This window comes from Choristoneura fumiferana, chromosome 21 (assembly GCF_025370935.1).
Source record: "Choristoneura fumiferana chromosome 21, NRCan_CFum_1, whole genome shotgun sequence".
Classification (NCBI taxonomy): Eukaryota; Metazoa; Arthropoda; class Insecta; order Lepidoptera; family Tortricidae; genus Choristoneura; species Choristoneura fumiferana.
Genome location: NC_133492.1, coordinates 2,287,536 through 2,308,185, shown reverse-complemented (window position 1 = coordinate 2,308,185; position 20,650 = coordinate 2,287,536). Strand labels below are relative to the sequence as shown.

General features: G+C 41.4%; 1 protein-coding gene across 3 annotated transcripts; it reads right to left on the bottom strand.

Moving 5' to 3' along the window:
- Positions 1-265: 265 nt before the first annotated feature.
- Positions 266-20,482, bottom strand: Lon (lon protease homolog, mitochondrial). Of its 3 annotated transcripts, none has more exons than XM_074104361.1 (15): positions 19,949-20,482; positions 18,133-18,394; positions 17,182-17,467; positions 16,438-16,567; positions 15,685-15,825; positions 14,403-14,566; positions 12,854-13,083; positions 11,641-11,833; positions 10,971-11,158; positions 9,482-9,657; positions 8,203-8,368; positions 7,335-7,521; positions 5,838-6,024; positions 5,006-5,152; positions 266-383 (listed from the first exon to the last, which is right to left on the bottom strand). In XM_074104361.1, the coding sequence occupies exons 1-15, from the start codon at positions 20,351-20,353 to the stop codon at positions 360-362; spliced, it is 2,886 nt and encodes a 961-aa protein (XP_073960462.1). In that variant the 5' UTR covers positions 20,354-20,482; the 3' UTR covers positions 266-359. The 3 variants fall into 3 exon arrangements, with proteins under 3 accessions (XP_073960462.1, XP_073960459.1, XP_073960463.1); XM_074104358.1 differs by having other exon boundaries at positions 266-343; XM_074104362.1 differs by having other exon boundaries at positions 266-343; positions 17,182-17,413.
- Between the last annotated feature and the right edge of the window lie 168 nt (positions 20,483-20,650).

The window sequence follows — 20,650 nt, the reverse complement described above, 5'->3', positions numbered from 1 at the left end:
TGAGAATATGTGATACTACTTACTATTATAATATCTACTCTGCCTACCATGTTCTTGGTGAATAAAGAATTTGTTTGTTTGTTTGTTGTCTATGCCCCTAACCCCCCCATGAAAACTGTGAAATTCATTGTTTTTGATGATACCTCACACCCCCCTCCTCCCTTGAATGCTACCTATATTTTTAAAAGGTAAAAGAAAAGGACAGCTCCTATACAATCAAAAACTAAAACGTCTTAGGAAAAAAATAAGTAAAACAATCGGTAGGTATATTTAAAATATTTATTCTAACAATAGCTCCGGCTTCTCACATGAAAGTGGCGCTGGCGTAGTCGTCATCCGGCATCTGGCGAAAACGGTAATTAGTAGAGGCACTCGGCCGCGCGCTGCGGACAACACACGGTCACAATAAGGGTCTCCCCACACCTATTGACGCGGAATCGGCTTGAGCCGACCAAAAAACGCTTTGTGTCCACGCAATAAGAGCGAAGAAGACGTCTTCCCGTCGGCAAACGTCGTTTTGCAGCGGCCGAGCCGAGCGACGTCTTTTTCGCTCTTATTGCGTGCACATACCTAAAGAGTTTTTGATCGGCTAAAGCCGGATCCGCGTCGATAGGTTTGGGGACCCTAACAGCCCCCGCAGACAGCAGACTTCCTATCGGCCGATATTTTAGTTGGGCTCTATAATCAGTAGCACCTGGGCGACCGAGCTTTTCTCGGGCTAAAACTCGGTAACAAGAGTTTTTCCAGAGATAAGACCAAGCTAGATCGATTTTTCATCCCCGAAAACCCCCACATACCAAATTTTATCGAAGTCGTTGGAGCCGTTTCCGAGATCCCCGAAATATAATATAGAAGAATTGCTCGTTTAAAGGTATTAGATAGATAGATAAAGATGTATTCAGTGCGCACACTATAACGATGCGGTATCAGCCGATAAATAAGTTTAATAGGCTTCCCGTATGCCCTCAAACTAAACTGTCGGTAAACTGTTTGCGCGCACTGCAACCCGACCCGATTAAACTATCAGCCGATATAAAGTCTACTGTCTGCGGGGGCTCTAAGACTGCCTGTCCACTGGAGCGGAGGAAGGCAGCGGAACCGTGAGCTACTTAAAAATCCACCATTGCATAAAATCTCCGCTCGTCTTCAGCGGAGAGGGAGTTAGATAGATAGATAGATAGATAGATAGAAACTTTAATCGTCATAACAAAATAACATGGCTCTATACACGTTTTTGATAAAAACAAAGGAATAAACATTAAGAAGACAAAACCAGGAGATGAGGATGGTGAGTTGGTTACTTCCTAACTTGAAAATTCATAGAATAACCGGGAAGCGGAGCGAGGACGCGCAATGAGAAAAAACGAGTAAGTGGGGGAGAAAAACAGTCCGCATTACCCCTTGCTCCGTTCGAGTGGACAATCAGCCTAAGGGTGCCTTCCATATATTGGTCTGGCAGAGCAGAGGCGTACAGAATCGCCAAACCAATTTTTTTTTAATCCACGTCACACTAGAGACTTCATTCAAGCTGTCATAAAGAAAGGTATGAAACATTTTAGCAGTTAACTTTCCTCATTATAATTATGTCCTGGCCGGGTCACATTAATGTATCCCCATGGTAACCCACGTCAAGTTTTTTAACCCTCCTAGTATACCTACCTACAACATATTTCAATTTCCACATATTATAATATGATTTATTGAATCAGGCGTTCTTTGCGGAAGTCCATATCAATGAACTAAAAGAATTTCCTTGCTCACCCGCGACCTTACGATAGCTAAGCTTATGCAAAATATGCGTGTTCGTGCAGGTCGTCCTCCTCCACACTGTAAGAACACACACAAATCACACAAACCCATCCATCACCACCACCACACAACACTGACGCGTTTCGAACTAAACCAGAGCTCATCTTCAGAGTAACACACACCATGCTACCAGTAATGACGAACTGCATCAACACGCATATTTTGCATAAGCTTAGCTATCGTAAGGTCGCGGGTGAGCAAGGAAATTCTATTAGTTCATTATTAATATGTGTGGTGCTGAGCATATTAGTGAAAATGTCAAGATGTTAAAATTAAGACATCACTTAGCATGGGAAATCTGGGCAACGGATTCAAGAATGATCTAATTAAATTATCTAATAAATATAGTTTCACTCAATAGGACTTTAAAGAAACTACGAATTAAATTACTTATAGTTTATTTAAAAAAATACTTACAACAAGATTACAGAACAACTACATAACTACTAAATTACATATATAATAATAATCAACAACCTTTGTGATATACGGGTGTCCTATAAAGAAGTGTCTAGCGAAAGTCTAGAGGTATACCTTCCGCCGCCTAACTTTGCCTAAAAGTTCATTGCCCCGACTAGTACCACAAAAACTATAAAGGTATAATTCCAATAATTGAATAGGCACTATACCGTTAAGCGATTCCAACACAATCCGGGAGTAACGTTAACGGTAAGACGTCGCATAAAAAATGTATCTCAAAAATGAGTCAAACAAAACTGAGTATTAAGTAATGAACTTTTAGGCAGATTTATATGGCGCGTGGTAAAGAGCACCTTATGGGGCATTCGAATCACCTTCATATATATATGTTCATGTCATGTATGTTTATATTCTGCCTGTATTCTACGAGTTTTTTACTATGGCCTTTCTGCCTCATTTTGTACTATTTTGTACTGCTATCGCGAAACATCATCATCATCCCAGCCTATATACGTCCCACTGCTGGGCACAGGCCTCCTCTCAGAACAAGAGGGCTTGGGCCATAGTTCCCACGCGGGCCCAGTGCGGATTGGGAACTTCACACGCACCATTGAATTGCTTCACAGGTTTGTGCAGGTTTCCTCACGATGTTTTCCTTCACCGCAAAGGTCGTGGTAAATTTCAAATGTAATTCCGCACATGAATTTGGAAAAACTCAAGGTGCGAGCCGGGGTTTGAACCCACGACCCTCTGTTTGAGAGGCGATAGGTCAAACCACTAGGCCACCATGGCTCACTAGGCCACCATCGCGAAACATACATGAGGTTAATTCGGATGCGCCTTTAAGAGCTCCATCTCGTAGACTTTCGCTAGACACTACTTGCTGGGACACCCTGTACAACTAGAATAAGTCTTTGATTTTATAAAGACTAAATGAACAACTCTGTTATACGTTTTACTCAAATTATATAATATCCAAACCATACATCATTATTCAACAGTATAAGTACTCTACATATTATAATACAAATGAATAAACAATTAAAACCTGCAATAATAATATTGGACTGTAATATTATGCGAAATGCTTTTTAATTAAGTCTTCAGTTCTTTCTTAATTACTTAGATGTATAACCCACGCCAGCGACATTCGCGGTATCGCCAACTTAAGATGAGGCCTAAGGCTTAGGTAACAGTATAAGGTAAGGGTACGTTTTCACCAGAGATGTGCAAGGACGCGTTGCGAGAAATGTGTTCATCATGAACCAATAGACCTTAATTTACATATCCTGGCTCCACCGAGCCGTTTCCACTAGAGCTGCGCTGAGCGAGGATAGGTATTATTGGTTATTGGTTCATGACGAATTGATGATTCAACACTTTCTTCGCAATGAATCTTCGTACTTTCAGTGCCCTATCATAAGTATCTACTTTTCTATACAACTAGTATGAAAAAGTGGATACATAAGTTAGGGAACCGACCACGTACAGTCGCCATCAGATATTTCGGAGCGACCAAGCTGGTCAAAAATATTGGCACATGCACTCTATTATTAAGGTATTTGAGTTCATGTGCCGATATTTTTGATCACCTTAGCCGCTCCGAAATATCTGATGGTGACTGTACCTACATGAGTATTTCTCAAAAAGTTGTCCCGTCATGAAATTGACAAGAATTCAGTTTTGTCAAGAAATTATTAACACTAAGGACGATATCATAAAACATAAACTACATAAAACATCCAAAATTTATTGACGTCAGGAAAACGTCACGAAATCTTGTGAGGAAAAAATCGTAAATCGTAATTTTGTAACTAGATTAAAACTTTCTATTGGATCCAACAACAAAGATTATCTGACTTTTTATCACTTTTAACACAAGGTTTTGTACATATTTAAAAACAATATTACTTATTTTTTGTGGTGAAATAGCGTCAGGTTTTTTTTTAAAAGTGGACAACTGAAAAATTTAAAAATGGACAACTTTTTGAGAAATAGTCACATCCTTGGCAAAATTTCTTGCTGACGCCAGCGTTCGAATGCTACCTTTGTATTGTCCACACAACGCACCGTGCGGCTATGAAATATCGTCACTACTTTGAAAAAAGCTCGTATCTCAAAATTGATACTTTTCTAATTGAACTTTACGAACATTATTTCAAAGGTCAATTTTGTTGACGTATTGATTTCAGATACGAGATTTTTTCAAAGTAGTCACGATATACATTACTAGGGAATATTTATATTAAAAGGCATTCGATCCATTTGGTTTAAGACTAAGTTGTTTGCTTGAGAGGTGACTTGGATTGGCTGGCTATTTTAATCTACAAATTGATTAGGCTAGGAAATGAGGCAGACCCAGACTTTCCGCCAGGACAAATAGGCCACGACTTTGCCGTGGTTCTTTGGTCAAGTTTACCATCTATGTATCAATTTTTTTTTTATCTATATGTAATTGCTTAGTTGAATGATCGTTCGGTATATTTTTTCTTCAGTTTCAGAAAGCCGAAAGCTACGGTTTTAACACAATATAAATTACACGAAACAATCATTCGATGAAACAACACGTCAGTCAAAAAAATATTCTACCATCCGATATAGACCCGTTGCCCTTGCGGCCTTTAGGGATCGTCGCCCTATGTATAACTTGTTATGTCACATTTCGATCAAATAATGGATTTGCCCTTTTGCGAAGCCAAAAATCACCTCTCAGCATCATTTCCATAACTAACAGGTAGCATCTACTTCTATACTTTGTATAGGCACTATGTCAGACCTGTTCGTCGAATGCGATCCGGAACACGTCTTCGTAGTCGTTCACGAAGTGTATGTCGATGTCTTCCTTGATAAACGACGGCAGGTCTTCGAAGTCGCGCCGGTTCTCTTCGGGCAGAATCACGCAGTTCACGCCGACGCGTTTTGCCTGAAAAAGATAGATGCGATCTCATTTAAAACATATTCAAAGGAATAAGTAAGTATTACAAAAGTTACTGGAATCTTTCGCCATTTTCTCTGTGCTAAAGAGAGAATGAGAGAGAGAGAAATGAGAGGCCGTATTTTGTTTAACACGCAGACGTTTGCGATCGTATTCGCCATCTCTTTCTACCTTCGTCTTATACCGTGTGACAGAAAGAAGTGGTGGAAACGATTGTCATTCCAAGTGTGTTAGAAAGTAAGGTCTCCGACTCATAACCACACAATATATATTTTTTTTATGTTTAGCCATTGTCTATATTCCCCTAATGGACAAAGGTCTCACCCTTTTTTAATCGAATGGATGGCAAACGAGCAAGTGGGTCTCCAGATGGTAAGAGATCACCACCGCCCATAGACACCTGCAACACCAGGGGATTGCAGATGCGTTGCCAACCTAGAGGCCTAAGATGGGATACCTCAAGCGCCAATAATTTCACCGGCTGTCTTACTCTCCACGCCGAAACACAACAGTGCAAGCACTGCTGCTTCACGGCAGGATTAGCGAGCAAGATGGTTGTAGCAATCCGGGTGGACTTTGTTCCTACCACCTCCCTCTGATTTCCATATTACTATTAGAGGCAGTCTCTGGTTGTACCGTGCCGGTATAGTGAGTAGTGTGTGTGTGTACTGACCGCTATAATCTTCTCCTTGATCCCGCCGACGGGCAGCACCTTCCCGGTGAGCGAGATCTCCCCGGTCATGGCGAGCGCGCGCACGGGCCGCCGCAGAGCCAGCGACAGCAGCGCCGTGGCCACGGTGCAGCCGGCGGACGGGCCGTCCTTGGGGGTCGCGCCCTCCGGCACGTGCAGGTGGATGTGGCTACACGTGCACAAACGAACAGAACACGCTAAAAGAGATCCGCCCCGCCTCAATCAGGGCTATTGCGTATTAATTCGCTGTAGCGAGAGGCCTCCGAAATGTCAAATGTCACCGTTTTTGGGTGAGCTGCGCCGGTTTATTTATAATTAGAATAATTTTGGGAATGTTTTGCAATACCTGAAATCGATTATGACAAATATGCGTTACGGGCCGATGAATGTCTGTGTTTCGAGACAGTTTTGTCTTTCAGAAACCTTTGTCATCCCTTTTTCCGAAGGAAACGGGACTACGCAACACTGAGGCATGCTAGATATTTGTATAGTACGATTTTAAGGTATTAAAAATGATTTAAATATTAATTCTGTTTTCACGCCCGTAATAACAAACTAGCCACTATACTTCAGGCAGGACTTTTGTCTACAGTGGCGCCAACTGGTGAACGTAAAAACGGTAGCCCTCATTGGACGCCACGGCGACGTCGCCGGCGACGCGAGCATGGCTACCTCTGGCATCCGAAGGTTGTCAAACAGAGTACACATTGTCTGTCTGTCTGTCCGTTTATCACATGGCTCTATCTGTTGAGCCGTAATAGCTAGATACTTGAAATTTTCACAGGTAATGTATTACTGTGGCCGCTATAACAACAAATATAAAAAAATAAGTTAAAAATTAAAGGACAGTCGTTATACAAGAAAAGTGGTTTTTTTTCCAGCGTTTTTTGGTTGCTAGGCGTTGTTATTCGTTGCTAGGCGGGCAAGGTGACAGCCAACAGTTACTAGAGGCTAGTAACCAGGGGAAAAAAGGTCAGAGGAAAAAACTTGTATTACATTTTTTTACCAAAAATTCTTACTGAACTGTTCTAAAAACATTTTACAGAGGTAGGAAACCTTTCATATACGAGTTTGACTCGCACTTGACCGATTTTTTTTATTTTTCATCACACTTGCTCGTAAACAGTGTCGTAACATGCAGGCTACCTTGATTGCAACCCCCCAAATAAAACCCTCGACCTTAATGTGCTTGTCATGAAGCCCGTGGTCGGTAAATGAGGTATTGCGCGTACAACAGCGCAGCCTATGGTATCGCCAATATTTGGAAGAATTTATATTTTTTCTTTTAGAAATCTAGAATTTTACTCGCAAATGTGATGAAAAACATTGTATGTCGCACGGGCGGTACTCGAAATACGAACATCGACTCATTAAAGCCCTCAGTCTTCGACTTCGGGCTTCTAATAGACTCTCGTTCGTAATTCCTTATTTACCGCCCTTAAGACACAATGTAGTATTAATTTGCAGCCGGTAGCTTACCTAGTGTTAAGGAAGGTGTTCTCGGGATAGTGTTTGTGCATGTAGTTCCTTGCCACTGTGAGGGCGATGCGGGCGGACTCCTTCATGACGTCCCCGAGATGGCCGGTCAGCTCCAGCGAGCCCATCGGCGACTTGTCGTCCTGGTGCGCGTTGCGGAGCGCTGTCTCTATGTACAGGGTGCTGCCGCCTGCCACAGACGATACAACTACCCTAAGCTTTGGCTACTATGACCCAATAGATAGAGGGTACCTTTAGCCCTTATCATATTTACAAATAGAAGGCTATAAAAAAACAACAACATGAAATACATAAATCAACCATACAACATACTCAAATATTATATATGCGAAAGTTTGTAAGTCTGTTTCTTTATTCATTACTATCGTGGTATTTTTTTTGACATTCATAAGTGCTTGTTATAGCCTAAATTGAATAAAGATATTTTGACTTTGACTTTATCACGTTTGAACCGATTTAGAAGAAATCCGGTATACAGATAGTTTTGAGTCCCGGGGAAGGACATAGGACAGTTTTTATCCCGGAAAACGTAGTTCCACGCGGGATAGCGATAAACAAACGCGCGGACGGGGTCACGGGCAGCAGCTTGTACAGTCACCTGTATTAATATCTGCCACGCGGAGCGTGCAAAATATCTAACACGTCAGTAGACCGTAGAAGTCCCTCAACTGTGAAACATAGTTAATGAGGAAGAGAGCAGTCAATGGACTTCTCATTCCAAATGGCATACTACACGCAACAGATTTGCTTATGGTTTATTGTACCGATTGCAGATGTTACTAAAACAAAAAAAAGCTATAAGCGCCGGTGACAGTACTCGTATAGGCGGTGGTGGTATGTGTTATGTTACCCATGGCGGTCCAGGCGAGTCCCATGACGACGCCGGGCGGCGTGGCGGCGTACAGTCGGTCGTGCTTGAAGGTGGGCTTGCCGACCAGCTGCGCGAGGTTCCCGTCGTCCACTGTCAAACTCTCCGCTTCCTGCTTCACGATCTTGTACGCCACTTTACGGGATATCTGGCAACAAATAAAAAGGTCAATTTTTTTTTGTAGTGTAGCTGTTGCCATGCTGAGGTACTTATTAAAAGTACCATTTTATGGGATACAGTCGCCATCAGATACTTCGGACCAGGGCTTGTTAACTTTACCAAATTTACATTATAAGTAACGTTACGTAACGGTAAAATAAAAAAAAAATACCTTGTACCGGTATTCAATTATAACATTACTTGATAACGGTAAATTTTCTTTACATAGTAGCTAATAGTAGGGCTTGTTAACGTTACCCAATTCACATTATTATACCGTTAAAAAGTAACATTACTTCAATCGGTAATTTTTGTTTGTAGTTTTTCCGTGACCATGAGACTTGAAATGGACTCAAAACGTCGGGATCAAAATTATAATATTGAATGTATAATATAATCCGTAAAAAATAGCAATGCTTAATTATTTTTGATACGAATTACATACAAGCACAAACATATCGTTATTGAGTAGATTTAGGGGCTGTTACACCATCCATTGATTAGTGTTAACTGGCGGTTAGGTGTGATGCCGTCTCTATTTGTTTTGTTCGAATAGACGGAGACGGCATCACATTTAACCGTCGGTTAACGCTAATCAATGGATGGTGAGACGGCCCCTTAATAGCATAAACAAATGTTCTGATTTAGCATAATGATGACCAGGGACGCCGCTATAATGTAAAAGTGAGAAGTAATCTTTTAATGATAAGTATTTTTAAATTAACGTTAACTTTATGTGAACCGCATAACGTTAATTTTTTTATACCGGTAAAAATTGTAAAAGTAACGATACATCGTTTAACGTGAAATATGTTTGACAGAGTTAAGTTACCAACTTTTCACCGGTATTTGAAGCCCTGCTTCGGAGCGGCCAAGGTGGTCAATAATATCTGCACATGCACTCTATTGCACTCTGTCTGATGGCGAATGTAAAAATTAACTAAAAGTTAGTAGTTGTGACATTTTTAGGCAATTCCTTCATGGGTCATCTCCTAAGCATACTAATAGTATACATTGCAAACATGTGCCACGGATGTCTCCCGAGTTTCGGGACAGAATAATGTCTAGTCTTATATGTACCTAATGTAGTAATGTATGTTACCTTTTCGATATGTTTCTGGAGGTTCCTGACGCCGCTCTCTCGGCAGTAGGACTTGATGAGGCTGGTGAGGGCTGCGTCCGTGAGCACGAGCTGCGCCGGCGACAGCCCGCAGTTGGTCCGCGCGGTGGGAACCAAGTACTGTTGGGCTATCGCCAACTTCTCCTCCGCTACGTAACCTTATTGATCACACAAAAGTAAAGCATGGTCAAACCTCCCTTAGTAAAAAAAAAAATCCTTTTACCAGATTGAGAGAGAAACCTATTCAGTACTCGTAACATTGACTCCCATCCGCGTCTCAGTGGGCCCCAATATAATGCCGCAGACGCCAATAGGCGTCTAATTTGGCTTTATCTGGATGCCGCGGACGCCGATGGGCGTCTGTCACCAGAAGCGTCGGCATTGCGGCAAAGTACGTAATCTGGCGCTCGACAATGAATGGGTCTCCTGAGGCTACTCATAACATAAATATAAAAAAAAAATTTACTTTAACTTTAATCTAATTTAAAAAAATTGCGAGACCGGTCCCAGTTACCAGTTTTGTAAGATAATGATTATGGTGATTTAGGACCCTTTCGTGACCGTGATACGTAATTTTTTAGTTTTCTTCTATGCATTTTGTGTAATGTCCCATCTTAGACTTCTAGGTGTTGCAGATGTTTACGGGCGGTGGTGATCTCTTACCATCAGGAGACCCACTTGCTCGTTTTCCATCCAGTCGAATAAAAAAAATGTCACGAATAAATGTTTTCTTTTGCTCCTCTTCTTTCTTTATCAATAGTGTGAAAAAATCGAATTTGTAACATCCCATAAATTTTAATTATCTTCATACAAAAATACGTAATTTTACAAATATGGTACCCCGTGAGTACGGAACCCTCCGTGCACGAGTTCGTGTCACACTGTTGAATCGCTTACCAGGGGACCAGTAATGCTCGACCCTATACTGCTCAGCCATCACTGTACGACCTGATAATACGACCTCATTTTGGATTAAAATTATCAAGTCGTACAATTGATAGGTCGTGCATTATTAAAATGTCCAAATTTTTGCTAGGCCTGTTAATGCTCGACCTGTTATTGTAAGTCGTTATAATCGGAATCCAATCGAATCGGATGACCACAGATTTGTGTTAGGTGTTAGATTCAATTGTGACCACAATGCGCGAGCCGAGCGAGCGTAGCGAGCGTGCCGCGGTAGCGGCCGGCGAAGCGCCAGGACCAAATTAAGTTATTTTCTACTAAATTTATTAATATTCGGTGTACACGAAAAACATGATCAATCGTGCGAATCGATTGCTTGCTGTCAAAAGTGTGCTCCGATTATTAGGTCGTACAAAATCAGGTTGTCCAATAGCACCTTGGACATTATCGGTACAGGGTGATAAAGCTCAACCCGTGTTCCAAGTGACATGTGATTGAATTAGCACTATCAGGTCGTACAAAATCGGTCGAGCATTGTCCAGGTCGTACAATAACTACACCCGCTCACCAGACATGTCGATGAGCTCCATCCGGTCCCGGAGCGGCTCGGGTATCTGTTCGACCACGTTGGCCGTGCAGATGAACAGCACGCGCGACAGGTCTATGGGGACGTCCAGGTAGTGGTCCAGGAAGTTAGCGTTCTGTTCGGGGTCCAGCAGCTCCAGGAGGGCCGACGAAGGATCGCCGTGGACGCCCCTGACAAACATATAATACTAGTTGGCGTTCTGTTCGGGGTCTAGCAGCTCTAGGAGGGCCGACGAAGGATCGCCGTGCACGCCCCAGACGGAGGAACAAACATACACACACACACACACACACACACTCAAATTTTCGCATTTTATTTCTGCATACATTTGATTTGAGGTACAGATTTTTTTGAAGCCCTTTTGTTCTGAGAGGAGGCCTGTGCCCAGCAGTGGGACGTATATAGGCTGGGATGATGATGATGACAGATTTTTTGCCGCTCAGTATATTTGATATGGACCTCCGCAAAGTAACGCCTGACTTAGAGGCTGTTGCACCATCCATTGATTAGTGTTAACTGACGGTTAAATGTGACGCCGTCTCTATTTGTTTCGTTCGAATAGACAGTTAACACTAATCAATGGATGGTGAAACAGCCCGTTATAGTATATTCGTCATCAGGTTAACGCCCGCCTCAGCAAGTCAGCACTGACTTGCCAATCTTGTCGACCTCATCGATGAGCACGAGCGGGTTCTCTGTGTTGGTCTTCTTGAGGCACTGCACGAGCTTGCCGGGCATGGCGCCCACGTAGGTCCGCCGGTGGCCCTTCACCTCGGCCACGTCGGTCATGCCGCCCACCGAGAAACGGAAGTACTGACGGTTCAGCGCGCGCGCTATCGAACGGGCTGCGAACAAACAAATGTACCTGAAAGCTTCTGTTGTCACGAACTGTACTAAAATAAAAGAAATATATAGACGCGCCAAAGTCATTTTTGTCCGAATTATTGTTTTAGCATAATTTTTCTTCCCACTGAAATCGTACGTTTTTCTGATTTTTTTAAACGGTCGGGGAATTTTCACAAAAAAAAAGTGTACCGCTTCTTTTTTTTCAATTGTGGAAAAAATATGGTTTTTCCTACTCAGAATCAAAAGCAAAATCGATTCCAATGGTTTAAAAAATTGTCCCAATAAAAAATGTCCTTTAGTGAATATCGAGTGTATTGGGCGTCACAAAACTGGCTCATAATATTCGTAATGAAAAATTTTTTGCAAGATAAGGTGCACAGTTTAAGTAAATTTCTTTGTAACGCACTAAATGTACCAAAATTATACATTAACTAGATTGCCAAAACTACTAAAACCACCAATTTTCGTTTAACTATGTTTATATGACTTATAACACGAAACTGTACGTTTTGATACAATTTTTGATTGAAGCTGATGTCGCGTCACTTTTCAGCATAAAAAATATGATCCCTACACGTCTCTTCTCCGCTCCGCTCGTCTCCGCCTCAGTGGAGCCGCAGCCTAAATGCGTACTAAGCCACAGACAGATAGAGATATAGATAAATATATACTTAAATACATACTGAACGTCCAAGACTTCAACTTTTTAACATCCGGTCGCTTTTGATTGTCCAAGACTCGAGAACAAACATTCGTATTATTCATACAAATGCCCTTGAGTGCGTGAACAAGGAGCTCAGTGGTGCAGTTTGTAGCACTTTGGCACGAATAACTAGAAGATGCAACCCGAAAATTTTAAGCCGAGTTTAGACTTGCAAGTAAAATCGTGCAAGTTACATTACATTGCGGGGCCGTAAAGCCAACGAGTTTGTAGTGGTCATTCGAGCGCAGCAATGTAATTCAACTTGCAAGATTATTCTTGCAAGTCACTCGGCTTTAGACAATTTGATCTAACTCACCTATACTAGTCTTCCCGACGCCAGGCGGTCCATGGAAGCACAATATCTTCCCCTGCGTGCTCCCCTTAAGCTGGGACACCGCTATAAACTCGAGGATCCTCTTCTTGATGTCCTCCATGCCGTAATGGTCCTCGTCCAGGATCACCTGAGCGTCTTCCAGCTTCAGGTTCTCTTCGGAAGTGATGCCCCAGGGCAGGGAGGTCAACCAGTCCAGGTAGCAACGGGTCACGCTGCAACAAACACACTTGACTTAATCCTGTTCATCATCATCTCAGCCTGTTCGCATTGCTGGGCACAGGCCTCCTCTCAGAATGAGAGCGCTTTGGCGATAGTTCCCATGAGGGCCTAGTGCGAATTGAGAACTTCACACCCACCATTGAATCGCTTCGCAGGTTTATGCAGGTTGTTCACGATGTTTTCCTTCACCGTAAAACTCGTGGTAAATTTCAAACAAATAATTTCGCAATGATTTTCGAAAAATTCACAGGTTCGAGCCCGGGTTTGAACCCATCACCTAATACAAAGATAAAAGTTCAAAGTTCAGGAGAGGGGTGAGTGACTGGCTGCTTAAAACAAATTACTATAATCGTTATTCCTAGTAGCAAAATTTCCTTTAGCCGGGTCCCCACTGAGCGAGCCGCGTCGCGAGGCAAGCGTATGAGGCAAGACTTTGCTTACCATAGGATTGATGTTGAATTCTTAACCTAAAATGGCTGCTCGCTTAATTCGCTTTTTTCCACTATGGTTTTTTCCACCAACACGGCAGCTCCTACTTCATTGTACTTTTGGCCCTTCGGGCCTATACCTATATTGGGCACGTATTTGAACATAGAAATTTAATTAAAACGTCGACGGTCAAAATATCGAAAATCAGAATGTCGAACGATCATTAGGTCGAAATTCAAAATGACGAAACTATAAATTATCGAACGGTACAATTATCGAATGCTAAAATTTCGAAAATCCTAATATTGACGGATAAAATATCGAAAATTTAAATTTCGAACGATTCTAAGGTCGAAATTCTAAATATCGAATGTCTATAATACCGAAGGGTACAATAGTCGATTACTGATAAGAAATTTAACCGTGACCGCTTGTTTTGGCCACAGTTGAACCTAACTCGCTCCTCCTCGCTGCGCTCGTCGTCGCACCTAAACTTTTCGGTTGAATTAATAAGACTTCCGTTTTAAATTTTAGGTACTAAATAATCTAATCTAAAAATTAGGTGCGACGACGAGCGCAGCGAGGAGGAGCGGTTAGGTTCAACCGTGACTAAAACAAGAATCCAATGCCAGAATCGAGTTCTATGCATTTTTCTTGATATTAAGATACTTCGTTATTAAGGAATTCCAGACGTCGATATAATGATAGTAGATATTTAGATCATTCGATATTTTGATTTTCGATATTTTGACTGTCGACGTTTTAACTTTAGAAATTTTAAATTTGGATATTCAAATATGTGCCCCCTATATTTCTGCGTCAATAAAAATTGGGAAAAAACGCGAGTAGACATATTTTTAGGATTCTATAGCATATTACTCACTTGAACTCCGAACTGTGGCTCTCCAAGAAGTTCATTTTGTTGAGCTCCTCGTCTATGACAGTCTGCACGGCCGTAGGCACGGTCTTGCCCGCCAAGCGCTCGCGGAACTTGTCGCCGATCGCGTCCTTGTCGTCCTTCTCTAACCCTAGCTCCTTCTTTATCACCTGGGGACAAAGCGAGGGGTTATTAGCAGTGCCGGCTCTAGCTGTTGATCAAGGTAGAACCACAAAACAGATGAGTACAGAAATCAATCTACATACAAAGTGCGCTCGAGCAACGCACACATAGACACTGCTCTTGGGCACGAAATCTCGGACCGGTTGGGACCAGTGCGAGCGCGAGTGCCATCCGCTTGAGACACGCGTCTGTGAAATTTTGTGTGCAATAATGGAGAATGCAAATTTATTACAGTTTAAAATAATAATCTGCATTTCGCCAATGTCAAAATCGTCGCAAGATTTTCTCTGTGACAAAGTAATATAACAATGACATTAACATTAAAATATTTTAGTTATTAATTTCTATTTCCATTCTTCCCGTTTCATTCTCAACAATAAATCCAACAACTAGATACGAGTGCCACTACCACGATAGTTTTTTGTGCATAGGCCATAGCTGACAACCCTAGAGTGCCCGCCGAGCGTAGGTAAGAAAAGTGAAGTACATACATGAGATTGACTTCTGTACCTTTCTGTTTTGTGGTAGAGCGAGATTGTCTACACCGCTTCCGCGCCTCTCAAAAGGCGCCATCATAACTTTATTTAGCACTGGAAACTAGAAAGTGCGTTGTCATCTGGCGCCTAGAGCGACCGCTCTTGCTCTGCCCTAGGGCCGGCGCTGATCAACTATTAGGAGTAATCTCATAGTGCGCACCTTAAAAATTAAACCGAAATAATTCGAAATTTCCTCATCTTAAAATTCTACCAGATTGTGTTTTATTTAAAGTTTATTTTAATAATGTGAATATTTCGAATAGTTTCAGTTTAATTTTAAAGATGCGAGTGGTATTTTAAAATAAATGATTGGTTTACTTTGGTTACTTCTACTACTAAGAAAAACAGTAGAGAGACAAGGTTAATATTTAGTTGACTGTTTTATTCTTCAAACTGTACTTAAACCAGAACAGAAAAGAGAGAAAGAGAATAGTTTTTTTAAGCCTGTTATAGAGTCCCACTGCTGGGCAAAGGCCTCCCCCTCTTCCTGAGATTGATGAGATGAGATTTTTTTTTGTAAAGTAATAAAATAATCGAAGAGTACCGATATTACATTAGTACAGGCTTACCTTCAGTTGCTCATGGAGTATGTACTTCCTGTGTTGCTGTTTGACCTTCTCTTCCACTTCTTTGCCAATTTTCTGCTGCAGTTTTGACAGTTCATATTCCTTCTTCAGGAGTGACAGAGACATCATAAGTCGCTTCGGGATCTGCATACACACACACAAAGTTAAGTAAGATAGAAGTAGTTATTTATTAAGTATTTGATGCTCTTATTTATGACAAATTGCATGTTCTGAGGCCGTACTGTCTAACGCGCTGACGTTCGTGATCGTATTCGCTATCTCTTTCTACCCTCGTCTTATACCGTGTGACAGAAAGAAGTGGTGAAAAAGATCGTGATTCCGAGTGCGTTAGACAATTAAATATTAATCTTATTTATACTTCGTTTTTTTTTGCATTAGAAATAAGGTAAACGATCTTGACGTGTCTTTTTATTGAAAAACACTTGAAAAATAAGTCACAGCAAATAGTAACAATTAGCAAGGGCATATGATCATTTACATGCTCTTGATATCATAAGGAATGGTTACTGTTTTTTTAAAAACGTTTTTCAATAAAAAGGCTCGTCAAGATTGTATACAGTTTTACCCCCTTATTCATAAAACTTAACAAGCCTATGTTAACTAACAAATGCTTTGTCCCTTTCTAACAAATACAAATGTCGAATTGACAGATAAGGACAAACGAATTTTAACGGCATTTTAACTAAAATAGGTTTGATTGTCGTTTATGAATAAGGGGGTTAGTGTGTGACTCACGTCCATTTCCTCGAGTATGGCCTGCAGGTCGGCGGGCTCGGAGCCGGTGAGCGCGGCGCCCAGGTCGCTCAGGTACACTGGATTGTCTACCACGCGCTGCCCCTGAGCCAGCATGTGGTGCAGGGACTCCCTGACGACACGGACATACCAATGGTTCATTGATTGCATCGCAGTTTTAACGCGCTGTCTCTTTCTCAAGCGATGCATTGAAGAGAACCATTTACCTTTACTTGCCCGAATTTCACTTGCCATACCAACGTTTGCCATAAAATATATAGAACCGTGCTGTTTTCAGGATTTTTTAAATGACATCATATAGAATGCAATAGGTTAGGTTAGTTTAGTAGCAACTCTGAAGAAATTAGTATTTCAGAAATAAATTACTTTATGGCAAATGAAAATTCTAGAAAATGATACATTCGGGCATATGAAATTCGGGCAAAAGATAGAGAACCGAAGAGGATGGCATGCTAAAAACGTACGGCGTTTTAGACTATCGCGGTCATTACTAATTTAATGATTTAAATTCGGGTCTTGTTCCGCGTACCTTGATTTTAGAGAAGCTCGATATTTCGGCACAGTTGCATGCGCCATGTTCAAGAGACGACCGGATCGAGCTTCTCTAAAGTCAAGGTACGCGGAACAAAATCCGAATTTAACTTATAAATCGCACGGTTTATCTCCTAAGAGTACATTTACTTTCGGTGTGATAGATCAAATAGATGTTGATAGAAAGAAGCTCACCTGTACAAAGGATTCAAGTTAATAATATCCCGTATGGTCTTGATAACTTCTTGCGTCAACGCTTTCACTTCTTCAGTCTGCTGGAACTTCTCATGCACCATATTCTCCACCTTCACCATCATGACCTGACCTGGGTCTGTGAGCGGCTTCTTTGGTTTGCTGTCCTCTGTCGGCTCCTGCTTTATCTTCCTTGTGTTCCTGTGTTTCCTGCGCCGTCTCTCGGCATCAGACTCTTCGCGGGTGACGTTAAACTCAGTGTTAAAGACGGGGAATTTGATCTTCATTTCTGAAATGATTACGATCATTTCAGAAGTGAAGTTACATGATTTATGGAGTATCAAAGTACTCTTACAAAACACCGTTTTAGGGCCAGTACAGACGGACTGCATTCCAGCTGCAACGTAACTGCCATCTGCCAAGTGCTCACACATTTGATGATTTGATTTGATTTGACGACCGGATGGCTAAGTGGTTAGAGCACCTGACTACGAAGCTTGAGGTCCTGGGTTCGAATCCCGGCCGGGGCAGATATTTGTGTGAATAACACAAATGTTTCTTCTCGGGTCTTGGATGTTTAATATGTATTTAAGTATGTATTTATCTATATAAGTATGTTTATCCGTTGCCTAGTATCCATAGTACAAGCTTTGCTTAGTTTGGGACTAGGTCAATTGGTGTCAAGTGTCCCATGATATTTATTTATTTATTTATTTTAATTGCAGTCAGAGTGCAGTTGTGCCGAATGCAAACAAACTGCAACGAAAAATGTATGGGCTGTCGGCCGTTGCGGTTATGTTGCAGTTGGATTGCAGTCTGTATGTACTGACCCTTATGGTTTATTTATTTGAAATGAAAGCATGTCTTATTGTAAAAGTGAGCAAGGACATAACTATAATGCTGCTACGAAATACATAAATATCACATAAAATAAATTCACATATGTATACATACCAGCTGGTCCAACTTCGATCTCATCTTCCACAAACTGGCCAGTTATCTTAATCCTCCTATGCGCCATGACCACCAATCGCAGCTTAAAATCCATGTCTTGCATCTCATGGATCTGCGCAAACACCCCTACTTCGTGCAAGTTGTCTAAGCTGGATACTATGTCCGACTTCTCGTCCTCTTTCTTACGCAGAAAGATACCGACATAGGGCTGGTTGAGTTTCACTTTGCGTCTGATTAGATCAATGAGGGCTGGATTAGAAATCTGGAATAGGGAATATTTGATCAAATATATCTTTATTGACTAAAAAACCAGGTTGTAGAAGAATTATTGAAATATCTTGAAAATATTAAGATATGGATGTTTTAAATTGTCAATTAGACAGAGAGATCCGACGTGACCTATGATGTCAGATGTGTGTGCGTGTGCGTGCGTGTGCGTGCGTGTGCGTGCGTGCGTGTGCGTGTGCGTGTGCGTGTGCGTGTGCGTGTGCGTGTGCGTGTGCGTGTGCGTGCGCGTGCGCGTGCGTGCGTGCGTGCGTGCGCGCGCGCGTGCGTGCGAGTGAGTGTGTGTGTGTGTGTGTGTGTGTGTGTGTGTGTGTGTGTGTGTGTGTGTGTGTGTGTGTGTGTGTGTGTGTGTGTGTGTGTGTGTGTGTGTGTGTGTGTGTGTGTAAGTAAGTGTCTGTGTCCACTATGCTAAAACGGCTCAACATATTTTGATGAAATTTGTAGATAGGCATACATCTGGAATAACACATATTGTGCCACTGCTGGGCACACATGTCCTCTCAAAATCAGAGACCTTGGGCTTTAGGCACTCGGTCCAGTGCCAATTGGGAACTTTACACACAATTGAATTGAATTTGCTGGTGAATTCCTTCACCATAAATCTAGTGGTTTCGAAAATTATTATATTTTTGATTGTGGGAATAAACAATACACATTTGCTTTATTGTAAAATTTAAATTAAAATCGTTTATTCAGTAAATAGGCCGCAATGGGCAATTTTATATGTAATTTTTTAAACTACCAGCGCTTTCGGAAAGACCATCATTGCCAAGAAGAATGCGCCGCAAGAAACTTGGCAGAAAGACTTTAACAAAAGCATAGTGAGCAAGTAACAAAGGCTATTGATATCTTTGTACATTTGTACTTCGACTGAAATTCTTATCATATCTCTAAATCCTATAAATTGCTAAGTAATCCTATTTACTTTATTGTTTATTCACAAGTCACGAATATTTCAGATAGTAATACATAAAATTTCCTATTACTTGGAGTGGTTAGTTACTTCATTAAGTTACTTACAGCAAGTATATAAATTAAGACATGAAAATCATTAGGTACCTACCTTTAAACATATTTTTATCACTATTATTTTTTAAAATGTCTTTTCTTTATTTGCCCTTTTGAATGTAATTGTATCCTCGCAAATGCAGTGCCTCGGAAAATCAAACTAATAATTATGAAATTTGACACACATGTTTAGAAGCTGGTATAGAATAGACAACACTAAAGTTAGGCGTCCACTTATCCGCATCGTACGCTTCGGACGTATCGGATTTGTTGCTTTGTATAGAAATGTGCAATGCTTACGATGCGGACAGGTGGACGCACTTATATGAGTTTCTATACAAAGAATACTACGATCCGTTGCGTGCGATGCGTCCGATGCGTACGATACCGACAAGTAGACGTTTACCTTTAAACTGTAAAATTCTGATAATTTTACAAACATATGGAGCACTGATAACTTTTCTGAACTTTTTTTTGAAGCTGGTTAAAAAGGCAAACAAATGAGAAATTATGTTGCAATCACCTCAATTAGCTTGATAAACCTCGGAAATACGGGGTTCCTGTTGATAGCGATGACTGGCACTTGCGGCCACACCTCGGGCACGGCTACCGTCGCCGGCAGTTGGCTGGAGAACAGCGGCGTTTCATCTTTGATCTCGGGATCATCCTCAGGAGGCTCGTTCTTATTGGCCGTGGAAAACAACCTCACGCTCCCAAACGAACGCGGCTGCACCACGTAATTATGACTGTAACTACACACACGACTGTTTTTCGCCCATAAAGTACTATTACCAGAGCCATAAACAATTCTCGAGCCTGATTTACTGTGTGATGCAACTTTAGTTACGTTACGTGCTAGTCGAGCCGACAACTTCAAATTCGGGTTGAATAGCACGGTATTCCGCAAGAGAATGTTCGCTGTGTGCATTTTTTACGAAGTTGTCGTTACTGTTATGCTATTTGAACACCTTTTTCCATTTAAAACATAAGTTTTGAATGTAGGTTATATTTCCAGATCCTTCAAAGCCGATCTGATCTGACAATATGATATTGACTTGACAGTTGACTGACAGTTCTAACGTAGCGTATCCACTGTCCTTAGAGCGTATCAATCAACCAACGTAGCGAACGATGAATTTTTGTTTCGATTCCGATTTCCTTAGTCAAAAGAACATTTGAAAAGAAAAAAGGCTTACACTGAATCTTACTGGTTTAAAGAACTAGC

What these genes read in the sequence shown, in the direction of transcription:
- Lon (XM_074104358.1), bottom strand. Translation starts at nt 20,353, where the DNA reads ATGCACACAGCGAACATTCTCTTGCGGAATACCGTGCTATTCAACCCG. An exon ending in TCAAGGAGAAGATTATAGCG is followed by an intron (nt 5,153 to 5,837) that starts GTCAGTACACAC and finishes TATCTTTTTCAG; the next exon opens with GCAAAACGCGTCGGCGTGAA. An exon ending in GGATCGCATTCGACGAACAG is followed by an intron (nt 344 to 5,005) that starts GTCTGACATAGT and finishes CGTTTTCGCCAG; the next exon opens with ATGCCGGATGACGACTACGC.